Genomic DNA, 19,246 nt, shown 5'->3' on the forward strand with positions numbered 1-19,246 from the left:
CTTTGGTTCAAGTTCTTACGGTAGGTACCGACTAATGGAGCCTTTGGTAATAAGCGGTTACCTAGTTCCAAATCATAACGCGGTGTTGGACACTGACAAGCAAGAATACTCATAAGATATGGCAAAAACTACGGTTGAGAAAGGCTTACAGATGTTAAGCACTGCTGGATAATGTAGTCCAGTACTCAGAATTCAGCGATCTTATTATTTTGCGCAATGAATATATAGCTCGAATATATAGATTAAGTTAATCTATTTTGTGTGTTATATTGACTACCACCTCCATTTAAAATATAGCTAACTTAGTAACAGATATTTTCGAAACCTCACAAAGCCTGCGTCTTCCTGGCAATTTAAAATTTAATGAGTGTCTTTCTAGAAAATAATTTAGATATAGAAGTTATACCTCTTAACAACAAGACAGCGTAAATATAGCTGTGATTCATAAATCAATATAGCGTAGCAGAAGTTGTACATCTTAAACAACATTGCACAGAAAAATTATACTTCTTAAATAAGTTAAACTGCCTTAATAAAATAAAAAAGTAAAAATTATACTTTTAACCAATATAAAATAGTTGTACCTTTTAAAAGAATAAAAGTTAGGTTATCATAGAATATTAGAGAATTATCTTAAATATTAGAGAATATATGTAAGAACGAAATCACACTTCTTAGATAGAGCAATATTGAATATAGTTTATTTTGCTTTCGTTTATTTGCCAAGAAAATTTTATTATAGAAATTTTAAATTAGTTAGTATTCCTAACAGGGCATACTACTAGCATATTTATTTGGTATCTAGTTTTCATCATCAGTTGAGAAAGAGTAGTCCAGCAGGCATATAAATAATATATCGGTCCAATAGTCACCACAGCATACATGATTGAACGAGATGGAAAACGCAGGATAGTATGTGAATAGCATATCATTTCAAGATACTTTTTTGGGAGACCGTATCTAACCATAGAGTTTAGTGGAGCATACAAAATATACCATCAAACTATCTTCACGACTAAATCAGACTACCTAATAACAGAAAAAACAAACAGAATCAACTCTGCCTATTTCAGCGAAGCAAACTTCAAATTTAAAGTTTTTTTTTTTTGATTAACATAAAAAACTAATCCAAATAAAAAAAAAAAAAAAAAAAAGAAAAGCCGTCTAAAACTAGTGTCTTTCACTGTAACTGCAAAATACAAATTTATTGTAACTCAAAACTTGGGTTTAGAACTGCTATTTCGGGCAGAAGATACGATGCAAAGTCTCTATGAGAAGTTTTAGGGACAATTAATAACTTAGGTTAATAATTACTAATACTCTGTATACGCTAGAAATGGAGCTTTTAATAAGCACAGCATTTTATTCTTAGATAGCAAGAGTATATAAACTTATCTTCGACGATTTAAAATTATACTGAAGTCCATGCATAAACAACTAATATATACCATATAGTTTTAGTCAAATAAAATTCAGAAATTCTAAAGAAACTCTAAGTAGAAACCCCTGTAATATAAGGAAGAAAATTTAAGCGTTATTATGATAGCATATTGATAACGCTTCTACTAATACAGTAAAGTGAAACTGCTCTGTAACTATTACAATTTAAATCAGTCTTTCATTCTAGCTTCCTACCTATCTTCCACCAGTCTTCACACATTAAATAAATAATACTTGTTACTTATATAGGAACTTATAAGTGCTGTAACGCTGAGTCCCCATAGCAGTTATCTAAGATTTTGTGTCTTTATGAACTTTATAATCTATGATCTGCATTTACCTTTAAGCAATACATGCTTGGGTTCATACAACCTATAAATAGATAGCTACTTCCCTATCAGACATTCTACGTGATTCAGTTAAAGGTTTTTCACGTATAAAAATCTACAGCTGAATATCTATTAATTAATTTCAAATTTTGGATAAAAGAACCAATTCGTCTTCACAGACGTATTTCGTGATTGAAGTTCTATTAAAGTCACCATAAACATTGCAACTTTTAGTGTCATTTGCCTGGAACAACAACAAACTTATTTGAGTCTTTCCGCCAAATGTTTAGTTGCAAAATATAATACATATATAATATATATAGAATGCGTGTTACTATAAGACATATGACATTTTACCCAACCTATTCTGATCTCCTACCAAATAGTTTTCTGTTTTATTTTTTTAATTCGGGACTTTCAAAAGAACTACTTACTCTGTGATATGTACACGCCAGTTTGAGTTAAGTCAAATGAATTTTATTTATTCCTTTAACATTATGCTCACATTTACATTACATTATATATAGAAAATCATTATGGAATAATTTAATGTTGAAACATTTTCTTGAATGTTTCCAAATCAAGAGGTGGAATGTTATCCGCTTTCATCTTGGCCTCCAAAGCTAGCAGATGAAATATATAAAAGCATATCAAAAAAACTTATATTGGTATATATATACATTACCTTTTATATTGCCTTCCATTTCGTTTAAAATATTCTCTATTGCCTTTTGCTCTGTAGTGACATGATCCAATAAATTACGTTTACATATCTCCTTTGTTACTTCCTCCTCTGTTCCACTAGTTGTTTTAATAAATTTTAATTCCTCTTTGTTTGATTCCTTTTCATTCCATTTGTGGGCCCACAAATGTAATTTAGGATCTTCATCTTTCTCAGCAATTTCAGTCTTTACTTTCAAAGACTTTATCGACTCCTTAACTTCGATTAAGTTTCCTGTTAGATAATTAACTTTTTTTAGAACATCAGACTGATTAGTTGACACAGGTTTTTCTTTATCGTATTTAATTGCTGGCAATACACCGTTGAAAAACCAATTTTCATATGCTGGGCTTGATAGGTGCTTATAGGCACGGAAACGTCTGGGCCAATCATCAACCGCATCACGGGACACTTTTTTCATTTTATTTTCCTTTTTTTCGTTATCAATTTTATTGACACGCTTATAAACTCTACGTCCGGGCATATTTGGGTAAGCTTGTTCTTTACGAGCTAACAAGAGATCCACAAACTCTGCATTATGAACACATATAGGCTGCCCCGTGAGGTAAGTAGGAAATGTAGGATAAGTAGAAGCTGCAGTCCCTTTACACTTCTTTTGAGGTGCAGTTTTAACAATGGTGTTATGTTTTCTCCTAACATACTTTCTTTTTAGTTTTCGATAAACTTCTTTGTCTCTTTGAGTATTAATATTCTTTCGCGACTGACCAAAGCGCTTGCGTGGCGGTTCAGTTATAGAACCCTCCATGGTCTCTTCAGTTGCGCCAATTTTAACTAAAAAATCAAACATATGTTTGTCTTAATAAAAAATTCATTAAATGGAATGGCAAATATGTACTTGATAAATACTCTAACATAAATTAAAGAACTCACCTATTATAAAAACCTTTTTTCTCACAAATTTATTTAAATCGAAATGCAAGAATGATATTACTAGCAAAATATCGAATGACACTTTTTACATCAGATTTTATCCAATGCTTCTTAGAGTTCTATCTCCAAAATGTAATAGATTTCTGTGAATAGTTCTGTCATGGCAGTGTTGCAAAATGGCAAAGAATAATTTCTCGTATATTACGTTCACAATGTAAGTTATTATACGAACTTTAGGTCATATGACTACATGTGAATATATATATGCAGTACTTCTGTATTATCACTTTTAAATATATATTTTGAATGTTTATTATTTTGCGAGCATTTATTGTTTTATACGTAAATATTTGCTTTTTTCTCTTGTTTCTGAAAAGATGCGCTAAATACTAATGGACGCTTGACCATTAGGTTAGTTGTTGTTTGTACTTTGGTTTTTACATCATGCTAGATGGCGTTGCGCTGGCTAATGTGTTCGCCACATATATTATAAATATAGATGTATGTCACATGTTTTGGCGCTGATAATGCTAATTTACTACACAAAAAAAAATAATAAAATAGAATTAAAAAGTTAAATAACAAATAACAAATGTGTGTGATCGCACATGACGGGTTACGTCGTACACAGCTTACGTGCTTAGGGTGCCAGTTTCCACTTGGCACCCTTTGATAGTTACCTAGTACCCGTTTGGTAATGAACTAATAGTGAATATAGCGGAATTTAAGTTAAGTTTACTATGGACCTGGTAAGACTGCTATAAAAGAGCTACCTGTGGTGTTTTTATATCTGCCATATAAATAGCCGTGAATCCAAACACAGTTTTGTGGTGAGTATGAGACCTTAGATTTAGTATAACAATTCAATTTTGTGAACAAAACTTTTCCTACTACCCGCATCAAAATAACATTCTTTAACATCCCCCTAAATTATGGGCATGTTTTGATAAAAGACACACGACAAATTCTGTGACTGCTGTCCCACTCATGAGGTTAAAATTGTTTCTGCGAATTTTAATGCAAAAGTCGGAAGAGAAACAATTCCTAGTTCAACTGTCGTAAAATTCAATTCCTTTGACCTCATTTCTAATAACGCCCTCAGGCTGATAACCTTTACTGCGGCAGGAAACATGGTAGAATGAAGCATTAGTTTGCACATTGCAACATTCGCAAGGTTACATGGTTCTATTCTGATTAATCAACAAGAAATCAGCTTGATCGATTCTTAATTAATTCAAAACATACTTAAAGAAAGCCAATCTATATAAAACCCAGTAATATAAAGATTAGGAATAGGAATAGGAAATAACAGGGTACTAGCTCCCATTTGAGCAGAGCACTGCGACCATGATTGATCTTTTGTGCTTATATAAAGATTAAGTAATCTCAGAATATCGATATTGCCAAAAATTGAACTTAATCACGCCACTCACACTCATTTATCTTTTTTTCCCTATACTTATTTTATTTTAAATATTTCGTTTCTTTACAAATTGTATTCGTTTCTTTATGAATATTTAACAAAAAATTTAAAACAATAAATTTTAGGTCCTAAGGTAAGCAATCCATTTGAAGAAAAAATTAATGAAATGAGTTATTGGGCTGACTGACCATGTAGCCAAATATCTATTATCAGTGACCTTGAGAAAAATTTATTTACAAAAATTTGAGAATATTTACTCAATATTATTTCCTTATCTAGTACACACATTTACTACCAACTATTTTAAAATATTGATAAGGTAAATATTGATATCCGTCATATGCAATAGTAAATCTTTTGATTGTCTATTGCATACAGAACCCGCAGTTAGCTACTTATATCCCTATTATAGTTCAATGTATATCTATTGAAGAGCACTTCCTACGACGTTTTAATTTTTCGCTATTCTAATTGCATACCTTCATTAAATTTTCCTGGTAGTAATAAAGTTTATCTGAGCCTTTCCTCCAAATATTTGGGTTAAAGAAATAAACCATTTATTAGTTCAATTTATTCTTTTAAATAATACGATCTGATTTACATGGCATTATTCAGAGCTGACAGTATTTTGATCATTTTCGCTTTTTTCAGCTTCTTCCTTGGAACGTTCATGTTCAGTTGCATTTACTGCAGCGATTTTTTTTAATGTTCCCAAACCAATCATAGCAGTTTGAATTTCTTGAAGTGTAGAACAAAAATCAAAACCTGGGACGCCATCTTGATTTGCCTTGATCTCCAGTGCTAGCACCAATATAAATATAAGTGTTACAAATTAAAGAAGTCAGCAATTTATTATAAATCTACAATACCTGCTAATTCTGACTCAATTTTGTTTAAAGTGTCCTCTACTGTCTTTTGCTGTGTAACGATATGATCCAATAAGTTTCGCTTACATTCCTCATTTGTTATGTTTTCTTCGATTTCCCCGTTTTCATTCACAATTTCCATTTCACACTCTTTATTTTCTTGAGGTCTCCATTTTTGAGCCCATAAACGCAATTTAGGATTCCCATCTTCCCCAACAATTCTGGTCTTATCATTCAAAAACTTTATCGAATCCTTAAGTCCGATTAAATTTCCAGTCAGGTCATGAGCTTTTCTAAGAACACCAAAGCGATTTTCTAATATAGGATTAGGTTCATGATATGACGCCGTAGGCAACTCTCCACTGTACACCCAATTAAAACTATCGTCACTGTTGATATCACTGTCAGAATCAGAAGAAATCTGCTCAACATCTTTTTCTTTAGACTTAGAGTCTTCATCGGAGTCATTTTCAGGGCAATACTTAGAAACCTCATCAGATCCTATATCTGGAAAAATGAGATATCCTTCTTCTTCACAAGTCAAAGTATGTTTCATGAACTCGTCACTTTCAGAATTCTCATCATAACTGTTATCTGTAGAAGCATTAAGTGCTTTTTTCTTACGTTTCCGTTCATTCTTTAATTCAACCTCTTTAGTGTTATCTTGTTTTTCTAAATCCTCAGTTTTCTTTTCATTTGTGACTATGCAAGGAGCAGGTGTGTTTTGGGCACACCTTGTTTTGCTACGTGTTTGAATCGCAAATGACGAATCTGATATATTGTTATCTAATCAAAATAGTAAACAATTTGTTAATATGTTTTTAGTTTAATTTGATTGAAAATTTTTATTATTAAACAATAAAAGCTCACCATTCGGTATAACATGATCCATAGTTTTCTTTTTCTGCTCAACTATTCCAGAAATTCTATTTCGAGGATATTTCTTCTTGCTGCGTGTTTTTATCTCAAACGATGAATCGGAACTACTGTCATCTAATCAAAATTGTTCAAAATTTGTTAATTCAAATATATATATAAAAAAAAACAAGCGAAAGTTTTTAATTATTTTAAAATTTGATGACCTTACCCAATGTTACGTCTTTCTGCTTAGCTTCGTTAGGAGAATCTAACATAGCCATATCTTCCTGCTCAGCTTTGTCAGATGCATCTAACATGACTATATCTTTCTGATCAGCTATGTTAGAAGAATCTAGCATGGCCATATCTTCTTGCGCAATTTTGTTTGAAGAATCCAACAGGAGTAAATATTTCGGCTCAGTTTTTTTAGAATTATTTCGCATAGCTATATCTTCTTGCGCGGTCTTCTTAGAAGAATCTTGCATTACGTTACCTTCATGCTCGACTTTATTAGAAGAATCTGACATAGTTATAATTTGAGATAACTTCCTCTGACTACGTGTTCTTGGCACAATTACAGATTTGGACATATTATAATCTAATCAATATAGTTAAAGCTATGTTAATTTGAATATAATAGAATTATATAAAAATTTAACAGAAATATGAGAGTTCACAAATAGTTCATAATTTATAAATAATAAAATCTCATTAAATGTAATGACCTTACCTAAATTCATTTCTTTCTTCTCGACTACGGTAGAAGAATCTGACTTGGCTACGTCAGAAGCATCTAACTTAACAATGTTAGAAGAATCTAGCACGACTACTTTGGAAGACTCCAAAACGGCTACGTTGTAAGAATTTTGCATGGCTACTTTAGAAGTATCTAACATGGATATACCTTCCTGTTTAGCTTTGTTAGAAGAATCTCGCATAACTTTATCTTTCTGCTCAGATTTGTTAGGAGAATCTAACATAGCTATAATTTGAGATAACTTACTCCTGCTGCGTGTTCTTGGCATAATCATAGATTCGGACATATTGTAATCTAATCAATATAGTTAAAAACATGTTAATTGGAACATAAAAAAATTATTTAAGAATTTAACAGAAATATCCGAGTGCTTAATTAGTTCAGTATGTTTATAAATAATAAAACCACATTTATGGTATTGCAATGACCTTACCTAACTTCATTTTCTTCATCTCTTTGGATACGTTAGAAGAGTCTAGCATTGCTACTTTAGAATTATCTAATATGGCTACATCTTTCTGGGCAGCTTTGTTAGAAGAATCTTGCATGGCTAAAATTTCAGATAACTTCCTTTGGCTACGTGTTCTTGCAACAATCACAGATCTGGACATATTGTAATCTAATCAATATAGTTAAAAATATGTTAATTGGAATATAAAGAGAAATTATTTAAGAATTTATTAGAAATTTATGAGAATTTATAAATAATAAAACCTCATCAATTTCAATGACCTTACCTAACTTCTTCTCTCTCCTCTCGTTTATGTTAGAAGAATTTAACTTGGCTACATTAGAAGAACCTGGCACAATTACTTTAGAAGACTTCAACCCAGCTACATTAGAAGAATCTACCATGGCTGTCTTTGCAGGTAACTTCCTGCTGCTGCGTCTTTTTGACATAATTGATAAACGAGACATATTGTTATCTAATAGCAAAAATAGTAAAAAATTTATTAATTCGACTATAAACAAATTATAATTATAAAAAAATCAACACATATATGCAGACGTTTTTTTTGGTCAAATTCTTTTCACAACTCTTGACATTTAAATTTTAGATACTCCATTTTGAGATACAGTTGTTGCACTGTTACTACTATTTTTGACAAAAAAAAAGGAGTAATTTCAAGTATTGGTTTTCACACAATGATTGTGGCCCTTATACCTAATATAGGTATAACCATATTCCTAATAAAATGTTTATAAAAACGAAAGCCTAGCCTATATATATTTCATATGAATGATTATTTACGCTTAATAGAGAATACATCAAGCATGTAGGAAACCTGGAGTGAATAAAATATATTCAGGTAAGTAAATAACCAATGTGATACTTGGCTTGTTTATTAAGTAGTTTCTCGGAGATCTTTGCTAAAGGCATATCCCACATTTGTTATGTCGTCACTATATCTCTTCTTTCCTTATTGATATGAGAACGTCAAAAATTTGTTAGAATATGTTTAAATGTAATACTTTAAAACTTTTTTTTGTTGGTGCCTAACTCTTTCCAATTATTTTAATTAGTTAATTAAAAATAAAAAAAATATTTAGCGGAGAAATATATTGTAAAGTATATTAAAAAACAAAAACAAATTGATTTTCGATTTCTTTTTTGATTTTCTGTTAGCTAATCTTTAAGACTTACAGTGTAAACACTTAACATTTTTGTAGACAAAAATTAATTGGCAGAATAAAATAAGTTGAAGTCAAAACGTTGTATTATCACAAAATGAATTTTTCATTTTAGAACACCTTGATCAATGCTTATGATCGAATAACCAGTTACATATATGCAGTGACCAGTTATATATATTTTTAATCGATCAAGCGACAGAGCTGTAGGATTTTTCACTACGCTTTATATCAACTAGCAAAAGAACCAATTTGTACTTCACAGACGTATTTCGTGATTGAAGTTCTATTAAAGTCACCACAAACATTGCAATTTTTAGTGTTTAGTTGCAAAATATAATACATATATAATATATATAGAATGTGTGTTACTATAAGACAATTGACATTTTACCCAACCTATTCTGATGTCCTACCAAATAGTTTTCTGTTTTATTTTTTAATTCGGGACTTTCAAAAGAGCTACTTACTCTGTGATATGTACACGCCAGTTTGAGTTAAGTCAAATGAATTTTATTTATTCCTTTAACATTATGCTCACATTTACATTACATTATATATAGAAAATCATTATGGAATAATTTAATGTTGAAACATTTTCTTGAATGTTTCCAAATCAAGAGGTGGAATGTTATCCGCTTTCATCTTGGCCTCCAAAGCTAGCAGATGAAATATATAAAAGCATATCAAAAAAACTTATATTGGTATATATATACATTACCTTTTATATTGCCTTCCATTTCGTTTAAAATATTCTCTATTGCCTTTTGCTCTGTAGTGACATGATCCAATAAATTACGTTTACATATCTCCTTTGTTACTTCCTCCTCTGTTCCACTAGTTGTTTTAATAAATTTTAATTCCTCTTTGTTTGATTCCTTTTCATTCCATTTGTGGGCCCACAAATGTAATTTAGGATCTTCATCTTTCTCAGCAATTTCAGTCTTTACTTTCAAAGACTTTATCGACTCCTTAACTTCGATTAAGTTTCCTGTTAGATAATTAACTTTTTTTAGAACATCAGACTGATTAGTTGACACAGGTTTTTCTTTATCGTATTTAATTGCTGGCAATACACCGTTGAAAAACCAATTTTCATATGCTGGGCTTGATAGGTGCTTATAGGCACGGAAACGTCTGGGCCAATCATCAACCGCATCACGGGACACTTTTTTCATTTTAATTTCCTTTTTTTCGTTATCAATTTTATTGACACGCTTATAAACTCTACGTCCGGGCATATTTGGGTAAGCTTGTTCTTTACGAGCTAACAAGAGATCCACAAACTCTGCATTATGAACACATATAGGCTGCCCCGTGAGGTAAGTAGGAAATGTAGGATAAGTAGAAGCTGCAGTCCCTTTACACTTCTTTTGAGGTGCAGTTTTAACAATGGTGTTATGTTTTCTCCTAACATACTTTCTTTTTAGTTTTCGATAAACTTCTTTGTCTCTTTGAGTATTAATATTCTTTCGCGACTGACCAAAGCGCTTGCGTGGCGGTTCAGTTATAGAACCCTCCATGGTCTCTTCAGTTGCGCCAATTTTAACTAAAAAATCAAACATATGTTTGTCTTAATAAAAAATTCATTAAATGGAATGGCAAATATGTACTTGATAAATACTCTAACATAAATTAAAGAACTCACCTATTATAAAAACCTTTTTTCTCACAAATTTATTTAAATCGAAATGCAAGAATGATATTACTAGCAAAATATCGAATGACACTTTTTACATCAGATTTTATCCAATGCTTCTTAGAGTTCTATCTCCAAAATGTAATAGATTTCTGTGAATAGTTCTGTCATGGCAGTGTTGCAAAATGGCAAAGAATAATTTCTCGTATATTACGTTCACAATGTAAGTTATTATACGAACTTTAGGTCATATGACTACATGTGAATATATATATGCAGTACTTCTGTATTATCACTTTTAAATATATATTTTGAATGTTTATTATTTTGCGAGCATTTATTGTTTTATACGTAAATATTTGCTTTTTTCTCTTGTTTCTGAAAAGATGCGCTAAATACTAATGGACGCTTGACCATTAGGTTAGTTGTTGTTTGTACTTTGGTTTTTACATCATGCTAGATGGCGTTGCGCTGGCTAATGTGTTCGCCACATATATTATAAATATAGATGTATGTCACATGTTTTGGCGCTGATAATGCTAATTTACTACACAAAAAAAAATAATAAAATAGAATTAAAAAGTTAAATAACAAATAACAAATGTGTGTGATCGCACATGACGGGTTACGTCGTACACAGCTTACGTGCTTAGGGTGCCAGTTTCCACTTGGCACCCTTTGATAGTTACCTAGTACCCGTTTGGTAATGAACTAATAGTGAATATAGCGGAATTTAAGTTAAGTTTACTATGGACCTGGTAAGACTGCTATAAAAGAGCTACCTGTGGTGTTTTTATATCTGCCATATAAATAGCCGTGAATCCAAACACAGTTTTGTGGTGAGTATGAGACCTTAGATTTAGTATAACAATTCAATTTTGTGAACAAAACTTTTCCTACTACCCGCATCAAAATAACATTCTTTAACATCCCCCTAAATTATGGGCATGTTTTGATAAAAGACACACGACAAATTCTGTGACTGCTGTCCCACTCATGAGGTTAAAATTGTTTCTGCGAATTTTAATGCAAAAGTCGGAAGAGAAACAATTCCTAGTTCAACTGTCGTAAAATTCAATTCCTTTGACCTCATTTCTAATAACGCCCTCAGGCTGATAACCTTTACTGCGGCAGGAAACATGGCAGAATGAAGCATTAGTTTGCACATTGCAACATTCGCAAGGTTACATGGTTCTATTCTGATTAATCAACAAGAAATCAGCTTGATCGATTCTTAATTAATTCAAAACATACTTAAAGAAAGCCAATCTATATAAAACCCAGTAATATAAAGATTAGGAATAGGAATAGGAAATAACAGGGTACTAGCTCCCATTTGAGCAGAGCACTGCGACCATGATTGATCTTTTGTGCTTATATAAAGATTAAGTAATCTCAGAATATCGATATTGCCAAAAATTGAACTTAATCACGCCACTCACACTCATTTATCTTTTTTTCCCTATACTTATTTTATTTTAAATATTTCGTTTCTTTACAAATTGTATTCGTTTCTTTATGAATATTTAACAAAAAATTTAAAACAATAAATTTTAGGTCCTAAGGTAAGCAATCCATTTGAAGAAAAAATTAATGAAATGAGTTATTGGGCTGACTGACCATGTAGCCAAATATCTATTATCAGTGACCTTGAGAAAAATTTATTTACAAAAATTTGAGAATATTTACTCAATATTATTTCCTTATCTAGTACACACATTTACTACCAACTATTTTAAAATATTGATAAGGTAAATATTGATATCCGTCATATGCAATAGTAAATCTTTTGATTGTCTATTGCATACAGAACCCGCAGTTAGCTACTTATATCCCTATTATAGTTCAATGTATATCTATTGAAGAGCACTTCCTACGACGTTTTAATTTTTCGCTATTCTAATTGCATACCTTCATTAAATTTTCCTGGTAGTAATAAAGTTTATCTGAGCCTTTCCTCCAAATATTTGGGTTAAAGAAATAAACCATTTATTAGTTCAATTTATTCTTTTAAATAATACGATCTGATTTACATGGCATTATTCAGAGCTGACAGTATTTTGATCATTTTCGCTTTTTTCAGCTTCTTCCTTGGAACGTTCATGTTCAGTTGCATTTACTGCAGCGATTTTTTTTAATGTTCCCAAACCAATCATAGCAGTTTGAATTTCTTGAAGTGTAGAACAAAAATCAAAACCTGGGACGCCATCTTGATTTGCCTTGATCTCCAGTGCTAGCACCAATATAAATATAAGTGTTACAAATTAAAGAAGTCAGCAATTTATTATAAATCTACAATACCTGCTAATTCTGACTCAATTTTGTTTAAAGTGTCCTCTACTGTCTTTTGCTGTGTAACGATATGATCCAATAAGTTTCGCTTACATTCCTCATTTGTTATGTTTTCTTCGATTTCCCCGTTTTCATTCACAATTTCCATTTCACACTCTTTATTTTCTTGAGGTCTCCATTTTTGAGCCCATAAACGCAATTTAGGATTCCCATCTTCCCCAACAATTCTGGTCTTATCATTCAAAAACTTTATCGAATCCTTAAGTCCGATTAAATTTCCAGTCAGGTCATGAGCTTTTCTAAGAACACCAAAGCGATTTTCTAATATAGGATTAGGTTCATGATATGACGCCGTAGGCAACTCTCCACTGTACACCCAATTAAAACTATCGTCACTGTTGATATCACTGTCAGAATCAGAAGAAATCTGCTCAACATCTTTTTCTTTAGACTTAGAGTCTTCATCGGAGTCATTTTCAGGGCAATACTTAGAAACCTCATCAGATCCTATATCTGGAAAAATGAGATATCCTTCTTCTTCACAAGTCAAAGTATGTTTCATGAACTCGTCACTTTCAGAATTCTCATCATAACTGTTATCTGTAGAAGCATTAAGTGCTTTTTTCTTACGTTTCCGTTCATTCTTTAATTCAACCTCTTTAGTGTTATCTTGTTTTTCTAAATCCTCAGTTTTCTTTTCATTTGTGACTATGCAAGGAGCAGGTGTGTTTTGGGCACACCTTGTTTTGCTACGTGTTTGAATCGCAAATGACGAATCTGATATATTGTTATCTAATCAAAATAGTAAACAATTTGTTAATATGTTTTTAGTTTAATTTGATTGAAAATTTTTATTATTAAACAATAAAAGCTCACCATTCGGTATAACATGATCCATAGTTTTCTTTTTCTGCTCAACTATTCCAGAAATTCTATTTCGAGGATATTTCTTCTTGCTGCGTGTTTTTATCTCAAACGATGAATCGGAACTACTGTCATCTAATCAAAATTGTTCAAAATTTGTTAATTCAAATATATATATAAAAAAAAACAAGCGAAAGTTTTTAATTATTTTAAAATTTGATGACCTTACCCAATGTTACGTCTTTCTGCTTAGCTTCGTTAGGAGAATCTAACATAGCCATATCTTCCTGCTCAGCTTTGTCAGATGCATCTAACATGACTATATCTTTCTGATCAGCTATGTTAGAAGAATCTAGCATGGCCATATCTTCTTGCGCAATTTTGTTTGAAGAATCCAACAGGAGTAAATATTTCGGCTCAGTTTTTTTAGAATTATTTCGCATAGCTATATCTTCTTGCGCGGTCTTCTTAGAAGAATCTTGCATTACGTTACCTTCATGCTCGACTTTATTAGAAGAATCTGACATAGTTATAATTTGAGATAACTTCCTCTGACTACGTGTTCTTGGCACAATTACAGATTTGGACATATTATAATCTAATCAATATAGTTAAAGCTATGTTAATTTGAATATAATAGAATTATATAAAAATTTAACAGAAATATGAGAGTTCACAAATAGTTCATAATTTATAAATAATAAAATCTCATTAAATGTAATGACCTTACCTAAATTCATTTCTTTCTTCTCGACTACGGTAGAAGAATCTGACTTGGCTACGTCAGAAGCATCTAACTTAACAATGTTAGAAGAATCTAGCACGACTACTTTGGAAGACTCCAAAACGGCTACGTTGTAAGAATTTTGCATGGCTACTTTAGAAGTATCTAACATGGATATACCTTCCTGTTTAGCTTTGTTAGAAGAATCTCGCATAACTTTATCTTTCTGCTCAGATTTGTTAGGAGAATCTAACATAGCTATAATTTGAGATAACTTACTCCTGCTGCGTGTTCTTGGCATAATCATAGATTCGGACATATTGTAATCTAATCAATATAGTTAAAAACATGTTAATTGGAACATAAAAAAATTATTTAAGAATTTAACAGAAATATCCGAGTGCTTAATTAGTTCAGTATGTTTATAAATAATAAAACCACATTTATGGTATTGCAATGACCTTACCTAACTTCATTTTCTTCATCTCTTTGGATACGTTAGAAGAGTCTAGCATTGCTACTTTAGAATTATCTAATATGGCTACATCTTTCTGGGCAGCTTTGTTAGAAGAATCTTGCATGGCTAAAATTTCAGATAACTTCCTTTGGCTACGTGTTCTTGCAACAATCACAGATCTGGACATATTGTAATCTAATCAATATAGTTAAAAATATGTTAATTGGAATATAAAGAGAAATTATTTAAGAATTTATTAGAAATTTATGAGAATTTATAAATAATAAAACCTCATCAATTTCAATGACCTTACCTAACTTCTTCTCTCTCCTCTCGTTTATGTTAGAAGAATTTAACTTGGCTACATTAGAAGAACCTGGCACAATTACTTTAGAAGACTTCAACCCAGCTACATTAGAAGAATCTACCATGGCTGTCTTTGCAGGTAACTTCCTGCTGCTGCGTCTTTTTGACATAATTGATAAACGAGACATATTGTTATCTAATAGCAAAAATAGTAAAAAATTTATTAATTCGACTATAAACAAATTATAATTATAAAAAAATCAACACATATATGCAGACGTTTTTTTTGGTCAAATTCTTTTCACAACTCTTGACATTTAAATTTTAGATACTCCATTTTGAGATACAGTTGTTGCACTGTTACTACTATTTTTGACAAAAAAAAAGGAGTAATTTCAAGTATTGGTTTTCACACAATGATTGTGGCCCTTATACCTAATATAGGTATAACCATATTCCTAATAAAATGTTTATAAAAACGAAAGCCTAGCCTATATATATTTCATATGAATGATTATTTACGCTTAATAGAGAATACATCAAGCATGTAGGAAACCTGGAGTGAATAAAATATATTCAGGTAAGTAAATAACCAATGTGATACTTGGCTTGTTTATTAAGTAGTTTCTCGGAGATCTTTGCTAAAGGCATATCCCACATTTGTTATGTCGTCACTATATCTCTTCTTTCCTTATTGATATGAGAACGTCAAAAATTTGTTAGAATATGTTTAAATGTAATACTTTAAAACTTTTTTTTGTTGGTGCCTAACTCTTTCCAATTATTTTAATTAGTTAATTAAAAATAAAAAAAATATTTAGCGGAGAAATATATTGTAAAGTATATTAAAAAACAAAAACAAATTGATTTTCGATTTCTTTTTTGATTTTCTGTTAGCTAATCTTTAAGACTTACAGTGTAAACACTTAACATTTTTGTAGACAAAAATTAATTGGCAGAATAAAATAAGTTGAAGTCAAAACGTTGTATTATCACAAAATGAATTTTTCATTTTAGAACACCTTGATCAATGCTTATGATCGAATAACCAGTTACATATATGCAGTGACCAGTTATATATATTTTTAATCGATCAAGCGACAGAGCTGTAGGATTTTTCACTACGCTTTATATCAACTAGCTCCGTTCTCAAGATATCTCATATTTTCTTCAATAAAAATATCAACATGAAGTAGACCGTTAACCTACCATCCTCACTTGTAGGCACTAGATGGCGTGTATAAATTGTATGTCGCGTAATCAATAAAACAGTATGCAATTCAAGTGTAGCAATAAAGTATTCAAGAAAACCTTGAGTGCAAATTCGACAATCGTTTGTCAAATCGTTAATTTTTTCGTAAACGGAGCCTATCAATAAGATAAGAAAGAAGTTCATCTAAACAATAGTTCGTCTAAAGATAATACTTCAACTAAAATAAAAATGAAATTGTAATTAGGTACTACCTCCATAAACCAAATTAAAACGGCATATAGCTAAGGATAATGATATGCAGACATTATCTGAAATTGTTGTTTTTAAAGTAACATAAAAAATTGAGAATTAGATGAAATGAGAAATTTGAATTCTGATTTGCTCACCCTGATGAAACTTTCCATGCTCTCTCAGATTCAATAAAGTATTAGTCAGTAGTACACAGTAGAATTTGTACAATTTAGCAGCAAGTATGCGTATTGGATGTATTCACATGTCAATACAAAAATTTTTATCTCTTCAATTTAGACACAAACACTAGCTTAGATAAATCTGGGAATTCACAAATACTGAGTTTATTATGTTTCTCTTCCTGATTACTGAAATGCGGTTTCAACCGAAAAGCTTTTACAATCTGATGGCTGGAAGAAACTAATCACTTCTCAACTTGTTTCTAAGAGATGTTTTAAGTTGGTTCAAATCTCACACTGTGGTTTTCGATCCTTTCTATCTACCGAAAAAAATTTAAAGAAAATAACCATCACAGTATAAAAAGAGTAAAAAAAGTACAAAATTCAGCTTATTATTATTGTTAAATAATAGGCTACGAATGCACCCCGACCTAAAAGATATATTGAGGCGCCGAAAGGCCCAACTAAAACAATTCTTAACTATTTATAAATCTCATAATTGTTGTGGGCTTAATTTTATCGATTTGATTTGGGACTAAGATCCCGCTTCCAAGAAAGTCGAGTCTACGTCTTGCCACCGCTGAGCAGTTGCGTAAAATATGTTTTGATGTTTCCTTCTCCTAATGACAGAATCGACAGGAATCACTTTGAACCGCACCTATAATCTTCTTGTGGTAATTGAGTCTACAGTGTCCCGTAAAAAGTTTAGTGTAGAACTTAATATCGTTTTTGCTAAGGTTAAGGATAGCGTCAACTTTGCTGTGTTCAGGATCAGTGAATCTTCTTGACTGTCGCATGTCTGTTTGGGGTCTCCAGTGTTCAAGTAGATTTTGTTTCTCCCGTTCACTTAATAAGTTATTTATGAAACTATTTGTTACCCCGCAGAAGGGGTCTGAACCAATGAAAGGAGTGCATGCACACTTCTTTGCTAGGGCGTCTGCTATTGCATTGTCGTCATGCCCTTCATGTCCCGGTACCTACATAAGAGTAATATAGTTTCTCGATGCTAGGGTATTGAGAAGTTGAAGGCATTCCCAGACCAACTTTGATTTGGCAGCTTTAATTTGACACTCTGCAAAAAGAAAACCTTTCTGGTCTTAACTAGAAAGAGCATAGTATAGCCATAGCCATTCGTCATATAACAGTCTGTATAGCATGGCTTTAAAAGCTGAATTAGTTCTGTTGAAAGAAATCAATTAAACCGTTTTACTTTATGTATCATAAAACAATGCATTCAATTATAGGTACTAAAGAAAAAATCAGTGGAAGCGGTAGAATCAGTTGAATTTTAGCTTCATGGCGTAAACATAGGAGAAAGCTTATATTAGCTGGTACAAACATTGAGCAATTGCATTGAATTTTTTCTTTAAATGCGTAATATTTAGTGATCGGATTGAATTCGTGTTGTTTGTATTATCAAAACTAAGCATTTTCCTTGCGTTCCATCGTTCATATTTTCTACGTACGCTACGTCTACGAACACTAATTCCGCCTTAGTGGAAAAAAAGTACTCATAATACTGAAATTGATCAAAATCTTTTCGGGAAAAATAGTAATAATTTGTTACAAACAATAAAAGAAAAGAGCGGCGCTTTCAGAAGGCGTTTTTCTATAACAAAGTTTAAATTGAAGATTTTGGTGGGTCATGTGTTGCCTTTACATACGCCCGGAAATAATGAATATGTATCGATCTATGACCTATTATATATGTGTATGTAATAGGTACTCGGTTACACAATGAATGTGATGCAATGCAATGTAATATTTATTTTATATACATTTTCAAACTCTGTATATTTTGATTTATGTACACACATTTCTGAGCAAACATATTTGGTTTCATTTCAATGTTTTGTGTATGTGAACCGAACTCAAATGAATGGTAATATGGAAATGATTTTAACCAATATAAAATAATTAAAACTTTATTACATATTCTTTGAAAAGTAGAGCAAATACGAGTGTTGACTTTCCCTTGCGTGCTCGATGGATGGGTTTGGTACGTAGGTGGGTTACGTACTAGAGTTTTCCATTTTCGTCCGAAGAAAATTTGGAAATTTTTCGACCAAATTATTTTGTTCAGTTATGCGTCATGGAATTTCTGATTTTATTTTGATTCTGAATTATTTGTTGGATATAAAATTTAAGGCTTTGGTATTCATAAAGTATAAAGTTCCTTTTTATGAAAACAGCAAATCAAATGTTTTGGCAATGTTTATTAATATTTTCATTTTAGAAGCAATTAAATTTCTTCTCGGTTTCGATATTAACACACAGTTTCGTACTTAATCAAAAATTATGTATGAAATCTCTCTTCAGCTGGCTTAGGAACAACTTTATATTTTACTTTATTTTGCTGAATTTTCGGCATATTTAGGCAGTTTTAATTAAAATTTTCAAAATTTTCTGTTTGCACACGAACAC

The 19,246-nt window shown here is 31.4% G+C and overlaps 4 protein-coding genes across 4 annotated transcripts; all 4 read right to left on the reverse strand.

Annotated features, from left to right (window-relative positions):
- Positions 1 to 2,259: 2,259 nt before the first annotated feature.
- LOC119687138 lies at positions 2,260 to 3,475 on the reverse strand. The gene is made up of 3 exons (XM_038101336.1): positions 3,382 to 3,475; positions 2,455 to 3,282; positions 2,260 to 2,392 (listed from the first exon to the last, which is right to left on the reverse strand). The coding sequence occupies exons 2-3, from the start codon at positions 3,254 to 3,256 to the stop codon at positions 2,316 to 2,318; spliced, it is 879 nt and encodes a 292-aa protein (XP_037957264.1). The 5' UTR covers positions 3,257 to 3,282; positions 3,382 to 3,475; the 3' UTR covers positions 2,260 to 2,315.
- A 1,869-nt stretch (positions 3,476 to 5,344) lies between these two features.
- On the reverse strand, positions 5,345 to 8,326 carry LOC119662326. Its single transcript, XM_038071926.1, has 8 exons — positions 8,295 to 8,326; positions 8,023 to 8,211; positions 7,719 to 7,904; positions 7,259 to 7,579; positions 6,758 to 7,126; positions 6,541 to 6,663; positions 5,674 to 6,456; positions 5,345 to 5,605 (listed from the first exon to the last, which is right to left on the reverse strand). Exons 2-8 carry the CDS (start codon positions 8,201 to 8,203, stop codon positions 5,412 to 5,414), a joined length of 2,157 nt encoding a protein of 718 aa, XP_037927854.1. The 5' UTR covers positions 8,204 to 8,211; positions 8,295 to 8,326; the 3' UTR covers positions 5,345 to 5,411.
- A 1,117-nt stretch (positions 8,327 to 9,443) lies between these two features.
- Positions 9,444 to 10,659, reverse strand: LOC119690177. Its single transcript, XM_038105176.1, has 3 exons — positions 10,566 to 10,659; positions 9,639 to 10,466; positions 9,444 to 9,576 (listed from the first exon to the last, which is right to left on the reverse strand). The coding sequence occupies exons 2-3, from the start codon at positions 10,438 to 10,440 to the stop codon at positions 9,500 to 9,502; spliced, it is 879 nt and encodes a 292-aa protein (XP_037961104.1). The 5' UTR covers positions 10,441 to 10,466; positions 10,566 to 10,659; the 3' UTR covers positions 9,444 to 9,499.
- Positions 10,660 to 12,528: 1,869 nt separating this feature from the next.
- Positions 12,529 to 15,510, reverse strand: LOC119662343. The gene is made up of 8 exons (XM_038071943.1): positions 15,479 to 15,510; positions 15,207 to 15,395; positions 14,903 to 15,088; positions 14,443 to 14,763; positions 13,942 to 14,310; positions 13,725 to 13,847; positions 12,858 to 13,640; positions 12,529 to 12,789 (listed from the first exon to the last, which is right to left on the reverse strand). Exons 2-8 carry the CDS (start codon positions 15,385 to 15,387, stop codon positions 12,596 to 12,598), a joined length of 2,157 nt encoding a protein of 718 aa, XP_037927871.1. The 5' UTR covers positions 15,388 to 15,395; positions 15,479 to 15,510; the 3' UTR covers positions 12,529 to 12,595.
- Positions 15,511 to 19,246: the final 3,736 nt, after the last annotated feature.

The sequence above is a fragment of the Teleopsis dalmanni genome, chromosome X (genome assembly GCF_002237135.1).
Source record: "Teleopsis dalmanni isolate 2A chromosome X, ASM223713v2, whole genome shotgun sequence".
NCBI classification, from domain to species: domain Eukaryota; kingdom Metazoa; phylum Arthropoda; class Insecta; order Diptera; family Diopsidae; genus Teleopsis; species Teleopsis dalmanni.

Coding starts and splice junctions, on each gene's coding strand:
- LOC119687138 (XM_038101336.1), bottom strand. CDS start 3,256: ATGGAGGGTTCTATAACTGAACCGCCACGCAAGCGCTTTGGTCAGTCG. Junction 2,393..2,454: donor AATGGAAGGCAATATAAAAG/GTAATGTATATA, acceptor TTCATCTGCTAG/CTTTGGAGGCCAAGATGAAA.
- LOC119662326 (XM_038071926.1), bottom strand. CDS start 8,203: ATGTCTCGTTTATCAATTATGTCAAAAAGACGCAGCAGCAGGAAGTTA. Junction 7,127..7,258: donor GAAGAAAGAAATGAATTTAG/GTAAGGTCATTA, acceptor TATATTGATTAG/ATTATAATATGTCCAAATCT. Junction 5,606..5,673: donor AATTGAGTCAGAATTAGCAG/GTATTGTAGATT, acceptor TATTGGTGCTAG/CACTGGAGATCAAGGCAAAT.
- LOC119690177 (XM_038105176.1), bottom strand. CDS start 10,440: ATGGAGGGTTCTATAACTGAACCGCCACGCAAGCGCTTTGGTCAGTCG. Junction 9,577..9,638: donor AATGGAAGGCAATATAAAAG/GTAATGTATATA, acceptor TTCATCTGCTAG/CTTTGGAGGCCAAGATGAAA.
- LOC119662343 (XM_038071943.1), bottom strand. CDS start 15,387: ATGTCTCGTTTATCAATTATGTCAAAAAGACGCAGCAGCAGGAAGTTA. Junction 15,089..15,206: donor GAGGAGAGAGAAGAAGTTAG/GTAAGGTCATTG, acceptor TATATTGATTAG/ATTACAATATGTCCAGATCT. Junction 14,764..14,902: donor GATGAAGAAAATGAAGTTAG/GTAAGGTCATTG, acceptor TATATTGATTAG/ATTACAATATGTCCGAATCT.